The sequence below is a fragment of the Triticum urartu genome, unplaced genomic scaffold (assembly GCF_003073215.2).
Source record: "Triticum urartu cultivar G1812 unplaced genomic scaffold, Tu2.1 TuUngrouped_contig_5926, whole genome shotgun sequence".
Taxonomy (NCBI): Eukaryota; Viridiplantae; Streptophyta; class Magnoliopsida; order Poales; family Poaceae; genus Triticum; species Triticum urartu.
Window position 1 is genome coordinate 1 of NW_024116641.1, and position 9,843 is coordinate 9,843.

The 9,843-nt window shown below is 36.7% G+C and overlaps 1 protein-coding gene across 1 annotated transcript; it reads right to left on the reverse strand.

Annotated features, from left to right (window-relative positions):
- Positions 1-1,362: 1,362 nt before the first annotated feature.
- Positions 1,363-5,423, reverse strand: LOC125529886 (cytochrome P450 87A3-like). The gene is made up of 8 exons (XM_048694307.1): positions 5,077-5,423; positions 4,771-4,920; positions 4,184-4,435; positions 3,572-3,661; positions 3,349-3,424; positions 3,055-3,161; positions 2,363-2,496; positions 1,363-1,632 (listed from the first exon to the last, which is right to left on the reverse strand). The coding sequence occupies exons 3-8, from the start codon at positions 4,400-4,402 to the stop codon at positions 1,542-1,544; spliced, it is 717 nt and encodes a 238-aa protein (XP_048550264.1). The 5' UTR covers positions 4,403-4,435; positions 4,771-4,920; positions 5,077-5,423; the 3' UTR covers positions 1,363-1,541.
- Positions 5,424-9,843: the final 4,420 nt, after the last annotated feature.

Genomic DNA, 9,843 nt, shown 5'->3' on the forward strand with positions numbered 1-9,843 from the left:
CGGCCAAGGCACCCATGGTAGGTGTGCCTGGACCGGCTGTCCCGCGGCATGCGAAAAAACCACATGTTGCAAAAATATGTTTTTTGACATTTTAAAACAAATATTAATATAATATAAAAAATGCTCATGTAATTTTGAAAAAAAACATAGCATAGAATAAAATGTTCTCGACATTTCAAAAAAAAGTGTTCATCTGTTTCAAAAATATGTTCATGTCATTGTTTGTAAAATGTTTATATTATATACCAAATGTTCAGGATTTTTCTTTAAAAGAATTAGTTCATTCACAATGATTGTGATATTTAACAATCTATTCATGCATTTAAAATATTATGCTCGTCCCATTCTAAAAAAAAGTGCATACGGTGTAAAATAAAGTTGTAGGCCAAGACAAAAATCATGAGGGGGCCGGTCAAGGCACCCATGGCAGGGGTGCCTGGACTGGCTGTCCCACGGCATGCAAAGCACTAGTGGCCTTGGAGGGTTTATTGTCAATATGTATCATGTGATTTAGGGCCAGTTCTTTTGGCGGCTTAAAAAAATAAGCCGCCTCCTCCCAAGCTTTTTCCATAAGTCGTCTTCCTCTTTTATTGGGGCTTCTGAACTATTAATGGGATAACTAATATAGAAGCTTCAACAAATTTTAGGAGCGGCTTATTTTTTAAGCTGGGGAGAGGCAGCTTATTTTTTAAGCCGACCAAAAGAACTGACTCTTAGTACATGAGGGGGAGCGCCCGGTAGTCATGTCCCGGGGATGTAGCCATGTTGGTGAACCTTGTTATCACTCAGTGTTGCCCTTGGAGTTTCTATGTATACAAATGTTGGTTCATCATGGTACCAACTCAGAAAGTGCAGGGGTATTTATTTATTTAGGTGTACAAATTGGAGGGCCATGTAAAAACAATTAGTCTGTGCGAGCAGTGTGTTGGATTGTAAACTAGGCATCTGTTTTCCTTTCTTTCTTTCTCATGGCATGCTCCAAAGTAACACATTGACATACTGCAAATTAATCATTGGAAAAGGTGGCATATTTTCTTGCATTATTTACCAAGTAGAAAATGCTGCTGTACTTTTTTGGTGTATTGTTTACCCAATCGTTTTGACTTAATGATAAGCTCTCTTGGTCAATCAAAAACCACACGTTGGCATTCTCTTTGGTGACATTCAACATGTTCTACAAAGCCTTAGCTCACAACGAGTTGAATATACAGAGATAGCGAGGGCACTGTTGGAACTAAATAGGAGAACCTCAGTTCACTAGCATTGTTATCGCCGTCACCGGCATTGCGACCACACTCACCGCTTACACTTGGGAGTATCCCAACGCTTCTACGGAAGAGCAAGCAGAAACCGCACATGCACTTCACTATAAACAAGCTTTTGAAACAAATAATGGTTTGACCAATGTTTATACATTATTATTCTAATCCATAGCCACACATGGACATGATACCATACTAGAGATCTGTATAAACGACTATATTGTGAATCCTCCAGAGGCTAAGAGGTCTTGAACGTATTGAAGCAGTAACATCCACGCATCAAGCTTTTGGGACAAGTTGTATGTGAAAACCACCAGGAAACTGTAGTCCAGGACAAAGCACCATGGTTCCTCCCTTGACCGCTTTCCAACTATATAAAGTTTAAAATTTAGAGAGTCAAGATCTATGTACAATATTCTACTTTTGTACTATATTCTAATTTTTGTACTGAACACATTTAAGACGATCCATGTTAATTACATCCATGGATGTAGCAGTAATCTTAAAAACTAGTTATCCGCTAATAAACTTGCATGTATAACAGTTCGTGCTTAGGATTCTATTGGCGCTAGCAACTTTGATAGTTGATTTTTTACGAACATGCATTTAAATGATTATAAAATTATATTGTTAAACTATGTTATATGAATACTTATCATATGTTTTATTTAATCAAATACAAATTATTTTTACAATTAGTGTTCAATGATAGAATTCGACTACACAGTTATGACCAAGCCATAAATTTTGGAGCAAGGAGTGGTAGAAAATGCATTTTACAGAAATAGAAACTTCCATGTAGGATATAATCACAACAAACAGGATCCATCTTCTATTCTGCAATTTTCAGTCATACAAATAATATAAGCCTATTAAGGAAATATATAAAAATGGGTTTATACAACATAATTGTGCCATTGAAGTTAAATTCATTCTCCTACTTCTCATGTTACCCGCTAAGAACTACATTGCAAGCAAAAATCTAGAACTACATGAGTAAGCAGTCACATGTCTACTATTAAATAAGAAGCAATCAATACTTATTATTATTGGTAGATTTATACTAATTAATATTTTGAGTACATGAAAAAGCAATTCACCTATATTTGGTAACTAAGCAATGCAGGAAGATGGCCATTTGTAGCTTAGCAAAGTCGGCACCAACACATAATCGTAGCCCGCCTCCAAAGGCCATGAACTCCTTTGAGGAGCCACCAGCTGGTTCAGTAGTATCCTGTGTACAAAGTTGTCACAAGTTTTAGACAGAGAGAGAGTTGTTTTTTATTACAATAAATACTCCCCCTTTGTTTGAAATTTTCCTAGAACTCTCCTTTTTAACGCTTTGTCAAGAAAAAAAATTGGGATAAAAGAACCAAACATTATAACTAGCCATGTATTATGCAATATTTTAGTTCCTTGTCGAAACAATGTTTTTTATATTGTAATTCCTTCCTGAAAAATATTTCCAGTACCCTCCATGCCTAAATATTTTTCTTCAAAAAAAAATTACTTAGTTTCAAGGCTACAGGTCATGAGCTGCTTTTTCTTTATTAGAAAGGTTTTGAGCTACTATTTTCTCATAATATATAGATTTCCAGCTATGTTGTGGATGCACGTTAACTAAAAAATTAAAATCACATTAATATCTATTACACATTATGATAAAATATCATATACTTTAGAAAAGGCGTATATCATTCAACTAGATTGTGTTTCTTTATAATAAAAACATATGCACCGGTTTATTAGAATAACAAGGAATAGCCCTTCGAAATTGATAAATTTGACAAACCTTCCACCTCCAGGGATTGAACACACTAGGATCCTTGTAAACCGTAGGATCCAAATGAATGCTAGAAGGATTAACCATGATCTTTGATCCTTTTGGAAGAGTGTAACCTGCACAAATCACGAGCATATATAGAAGACATATTAAGACATCATTAGTTAAAGTGTTATAGCTACAATATATAGTCTCTCTCCCCCAATTTCTGATTACAAGGAGGGTGCACACACTCCCTATACACGCACAAACATATATATCCTACTGTCCTACATGTCTCATGTCTTTGAACAATCTTCTCACCTTTAATATGAACTTCCTCTGTTGCTTTTCTAATTAAGGGAGCAATGTTAGCCAGCCTTAATGCTTCATGTATGACCTACAAATAATAACGAAGCTGATGAAATAATATAACTTGTACAAGTTCTCATGTCACTAATTACACAATAAGAATGGACCAGTTTACATCATGTGTGTATGGTTGATGTGATGAAAAAGAAAGGCTAAAGAGAGACAAACTATATACATGAGATGTAAATTTCATGGACTTGTATTCCTCCCATGTGATTTCAGAGTCAGGATCAATCCTTCTTTTCCGAATGTTGTTGTGCTCCTCCTGGAAAATATAAATCTAGCTTAATTAGTCATTTGTGTACATAAGTTACCTAATTTCATATATAACAATTTTCTTGAATTGTGCCCGACTTAATTAATTGTCTATATATATGGACAAGAAGTCCTATTGGTATTATTAGATGTAGTTATATCCACATTTATTTCACATGACCTAAGGAGTTTGTGACATAACTGGGTATCTAGTGGTAGATTGGTAGTAATAGGAATATACAATACCACTTAGTTGTGACTACTTTTTTGATGGCATATGAGACTGAGGTATAGCTACAACCAAGCGTAAGATGGATATTTCCTATACGGATAATCATGTATATCTGTTTAATAACTATGTACAGAAGTATAAATGCTAACTTAGTGTATTGTGTGTAAGAGAATGCACATATGTAGGTGTGTGTCTACTAGCGTGGTCGAAGAATTCTAGTGTGTATGTCTAGAGAGAAATATCCTTTTAAAACTGGTGATAAAAATACTGAAGTGGCTTCTTCTCTTTGTCGACACTTACTGTTAGTTCCTGTAGTGCCTTAGGATCATCGGCTAAAAACTTGAGTGCCGCAGTTATCCCAGATGACGTGGTTTCAAAGCCCGCGAATAATAATAAGAAGATCAAATCCAATGCAATTTTCTCATTCATTATAGTCTTCTTCTCCTTCATATCGTTGATCAAGAGATCGATAAAGTCAACACTCTCCCGATGTGTTTCCTTCTTCCTCTCATTGAGCATTTTCTACAAAATCTTCATGACATTCTTCCGGCCCTAGGCAATGACGAAATCATACATATAAGAAAATGATTTTTTAATAGTGTAAAAAATATAGTTTGAATTTCTCGTGTAAAATCACATGCCTAAGCACCATGGGATCCCAATTAGTTAGGCTATATATACAAATTATTTCCTTACTACTAGGTGCAATTGTTGTCTTGTGGGAATACTACTGGGTGCAATTGTACTGACATATTGTTTATACTAGAATGTAGTGAGGGATCTAGTCCCAATGGATGAGAGTGTCTATTAGTAGAATTGTTCATATGGATTTATTTATTTATGTCATGATGTGAGGAAATATGAGGGTGGTAGTAGTCCCTAATTACCTGCATGCATTTGTAGAATGCTGTGCCGGGAACATAAAGTGGAAATGCTAGTAGTCCTTGAAGAAATGCGTCGAATTGCTTCCACAACTTCCCATCCGATCTTGAGGAGTCATAGCTGATTAATCGCTTTGCCGTGATGCTGAATATCATCTACGATAAGGAAATTTTGGAGTTGCTTTAACCCTCATGTATATATAAGCTTTGCTTATTAAACAACAATAACTTGTAGTATATCCTAATTAATCATGTTGTTTAGCTTAAACCACAACACCATTAACATAGGTAGAGGCTGATACAAGGACATACACTAGAGGTTGCCTCTTTCACTTCGATGCTAGGATGATCGAGCCAGGAGAGTAGAGTAGCCTGGGCCGTCTGCTGCACTTCATGGAGCAAAACTAGCCTGAGATTTTCTGGGCCAAAGAGCCGAAGTACCAGAGTCCTGAGGTGCTTGTGGAAGGTCCCAAGTGTCGCAATAATGCAGTCGGCTCCCATGATTCTCATGATTGACTCTGGATACCAAATTTGGAATAGCTTCTCCTCATTTTGGAACACTAAGTTGTTCAACTCTGGATCCATGGAGACAATGAGGTCTTCACCAATCAAATTTGTCCTAAAAATTGGACCATACCTGAAATTATAGCAGCCGTGAATTTAGTTTGATTGTGCATAAATCGCCTGGGCAGTTCGTCCATCTAAATAGATCAACATTCCAGTAAGATTGCCTTTATGGAATGATGTCATACGACTAGTGAGTCTTCTTTGTGTATAAAAAATGGCACTTCATTGTATTTCTAAATTTATTTTGTGTTGTTATCAACATATAATAATGTTTCTCCTGCCCAGGATAAGTTTATATGCTCTCGTTTCTAGTTTATGGGACTCAACCCATAAATCACTGTGATCAAGGAGAGTCTAATTAAATGCTAGCCCATGTGTTAAATTACATGTATTAATCACCCTCCTTGATGCATTGGATGGTTTTAGTTAATACCATATTGAGAGAGCAAGAATTAGATTAAAAACAACAGCTTGTAATTGATGATTGCATATTTCCAAAGCAAGTAATTAAATAAATAAGGGATATGAGTTACTGCATGCCTTACACTATAAATTCCAGATTTTTTTGATGAGCCTAATAAACTAGAAAGGAAGGGGTAGAAAAATAGTGCCATTGTATAATCGTCTTCCTGCAATGGATGGTGAGTGACCAGACTGCAACACCTCCTCGCTATTTGCACATAGTGAAGGGGTGGTGAATACTTTTGTATAGCACATATTCATACTAGACTAGCTACATGGCAACTTCATCCGCAAAGAAAGAAAATACTATCGAAACTTACCCCCTAGAATGCAGCTTTCTTGTGCTTGACAAAAAATAGGAATGTCCAAACATACCACGAATTGGATAAAATGTTGGAGTAAGAAAATATTTTAAATTTTGGATTCACTAATTAAGTAACTATTGAGTATTTTTTTTGCTATATAAGAATTGGAGTGCAGGTAGAGTTAATATTTGGTAAGAACAAGTTTGGTTCATAGCCACATCTTGTCAAACATTCCCATGGGTGTGTGCACTAATAGGCTATTATTTGTTTCACTATCATTGATGAATTTGGTCTGTAATTTGGCAAAATCATCGAATTGTGGCCTTAACTAATTGTTACACTCTTCATATACTCATTTGCCAAAAAAAAGCTTGGAACTTGTGGCGAGCAATTTCTTGACTTGCTAGTCAACTACAATTTGGCAGGCAAACATTGCCAAATATGGTTATGAAACAATGAGACACGGCCTAAATTAAACATGTACCTCTCTTAGTTCATTAATTCGATGGGTTTGCCAAATTACAGACCAAATTCATCACATCTTTTTTGTTGAGATTTTTTGTGTATGGATATTGATATTTTTTTAGTCTAAGGTTCGAGATCAAGTACATGCATGTAGGATTTATGGGATATCACTTGAGTTTCTAGTTTATAAGGGCAAGACAAGTTGGGAACATTGCATCGATGGAGTACGGCTTTGATGTTATGAATAAACCTAGCTAGAAATCAAAATTGTTTTCTTGTCTCTTAATTAGGCGGTGGTGACTTAGTCAATCTCAAGACTTGTCGGCTCAGTCTTCCAGAGGTGCTCATAGTGATAGGGTGCATGTTCTTAGAGGTGAGTGTATGTGCACACATGTGAGCGCATGCGTATGTACTCTGTTTATTTCAAAAAGAAGGGATTTTGTTCAACGTATTGTGCAAACATTGTGTAGCACTTTTTCTGCGAGTGCACATACTTTTCTGACGGTTAAAGAATTGCACCTTGATCTTCTACGTCTATCTATCTTTCTGTTTCTTCTATTTGATCCACAAAGCCATGTGAAGATAAACATATACTTCTATCTTTTACTTCATTTTGATGCTATTTGCTCGATGCATACTTGAGACATGAGCACCTCATCGAAATCAGCTGTCTCGCCGCAACAACTGTACCATGACAGTTAAACCCAGTGCCCCCACACGGTTAAGGTGGAGCATCTAGCACCATTCCGCACATGATGCTGATGCACCTAGTGCATGCTCTAGGGTTCTGGAATCACATCTTCATTGGAAGATGAATGGCATACGCGGATGTGGCCCATGGTGCATATGACGGCACATCATCTAGTGGGGGCATGACTTTTCACCCGACCCTCCTAAGAGTTGCGCTAATCCAGGGGTAGTTGGTGTGTTGATTAATTCCCAAGGGGTTATTGGAATGTTTTGCCACAAGAACATGGCCAAATGTTTGTACATCATGTCTGTAATTTGTATACTTTTCTCTAAAAGAATATTCTTAATGGGAAGGCAATGTTTCTGCGGATTGCCAAAAGAAAACTTATTACTTTGGAGAACAAGTAATATAGCTAACTCAAGTTTTAGCATATCCCAATATCCGTTGAGTTGAGCCGTGGCCCTGGAGCCAGACATGCAGGCATGCACATAGTCCATCTTGATACTATTATTGTCAACCCGTGCACTTGCACGGGCTAGCACTTTTAATATTACATACAACAAAGTTGTTACAAATTAGAAATGTCAGACAATAATATGAATATGTTGATATGGGTTATTGTTGTCACACATGCATGTTTATCTTTGTTAGACATAAGGTTCAACAATGTTACATTGCTTCAGATTATTTTGTTATTTAATTGTTTGCCTCCAATTGTGTGACAACCTTATTAATATTGTCATGTGTGATGCCAAACAAAAGTTTGTAGTATATTCTCATTACTATAAGCACTATAGATTATTCCGACTTTAAGTTCTAGTCTCAGCAAACAAATTCTTAAAGAATTTCTTATATTTTTAATATGGATGTCATTTTTTTATATTTTCTATCCGTATTGTATACATACCTATATCACATAGATAATCGTGTGTTTATTAGATCTTCGTGGCGCATGATACATCCAGAATTTCTTGTTACTCCGGTAATTTGTATCTATTTAAAGATGCTTTAATAGCTAATTTTATCTTTTTTCTAAGACCAAAATAAATACATGCATACGTACTATATATGCAGATAAGTGTTAGCAATCTGCGCCTTAATCTATTACTATCATGGTTGGATCATAGTCTTCTCGGAGCATGAATCCAAGAAGAACTTATTAGAGGTTGTACTTGGTAGTTGGCCTTTTTTATTATCATAAAATAGGGTGAACTTTGATGCTCGGGGTGGATGGAAGGAGACGTGGTGACAATAACAATGAGGAAGATCGATCGCCGCTTGGGGTCGCAGTCGATCTTGCATTATACCTCGCAGCACCTGTCTTCAGGTTCCTTTGCGGTTTGTTGTTGGCCCTGCGGGTGGGAGAGCGCACTTGATGGTGATGGCAAGTTGGGTATATCCTTCGGTTAGAGAAATCGCCACTACCGGCCACATGTAGGAGAGCAGGATTGAAGTGGAGGTGGAGTATGCGGCCATGTAGAGGAACAGAGCTAGATGTTTTTTCTTTTAAAATCGATCGACAGAAGATTTTATTTATGGAGTTTCATCGGTCATCAACTGGATTCCGTCTTTCTTTTCCTTTTATCGGTAGTGCTTTTTTAAGGACGCTATCTTTTCTCTTTAAGGGACGGACCGATGTTTTTTTGACAATGTTGGACTTATCACATGGCATTTTTTTGGACCGGACCATCTATGGTCGTCAAGTTTTCTTTATCGGATATAAATTTACAACTTAGTGGTCTGATTAGTAAGAAGGCTTGAAAGATCCGGCCATATACAGGAGACGTGGTTGCCTAAAAAAATGTACAGGAGCCAGTGGAGACGTTTTCTCTTTTTTGGGGGAGGGATGCTTTTCCTTTTTTTTAATAGGCGAGAAGAGTTTCACGTAGGAGCTAGGAGCTGTTTTTCACGTTGGAGCTGTTTGTTATGTAAGGAGGCTTTTTTTTGTTTGAGACGGAGACTATCTCCTTTTTAAAGGAACGGATGGATACCTTTTTCTATTTCGTTTCTAAAACTGGACGTGTCAGACTATTTTTAATTGACCATAGAAGCAGAGGTTGTCTAAATAACGTACAGGAGCTGAGGGAGATATTTTCTCTTTTTCTTTAAGGAGCGATGTACTTCCTTTCTTTGAAACTTGTAATTCCTTTTTTAATTGCTGAAGAGTTTCACGTATCCTGCATGTCACGTATCCTGCATGCCAAAAAAATGAGTCTATTCATTTGTTTCAAAGGAACAGATGGATTTTTTTTCCAAACATTGGCCGTGTCATATCTCTTTTTTTGGACCGTGGAACTATTTGTGTTACGCAAGTTTTCTTCTTATCTCGGACGTCGATTTTACAATCCAACGGAGTAATTAATTATGATGATGTGGATTAATTAAAAAGCTTGAATGGTGCCTCCAATTAGTAAATATAAGATAAGATAAGATTGTTCCTTGTGAAATTCATGTGTTCCAACCATGCATGCATGTGTCGTCGTGGATGAGTAAAATGTGTCAACCGTTTAAAAAAGTTGGAGAGGGTATTTACATGGTTATGTTTAAGTACACGTAACAGTAAGGGACGTGGGAGGATATATATATATA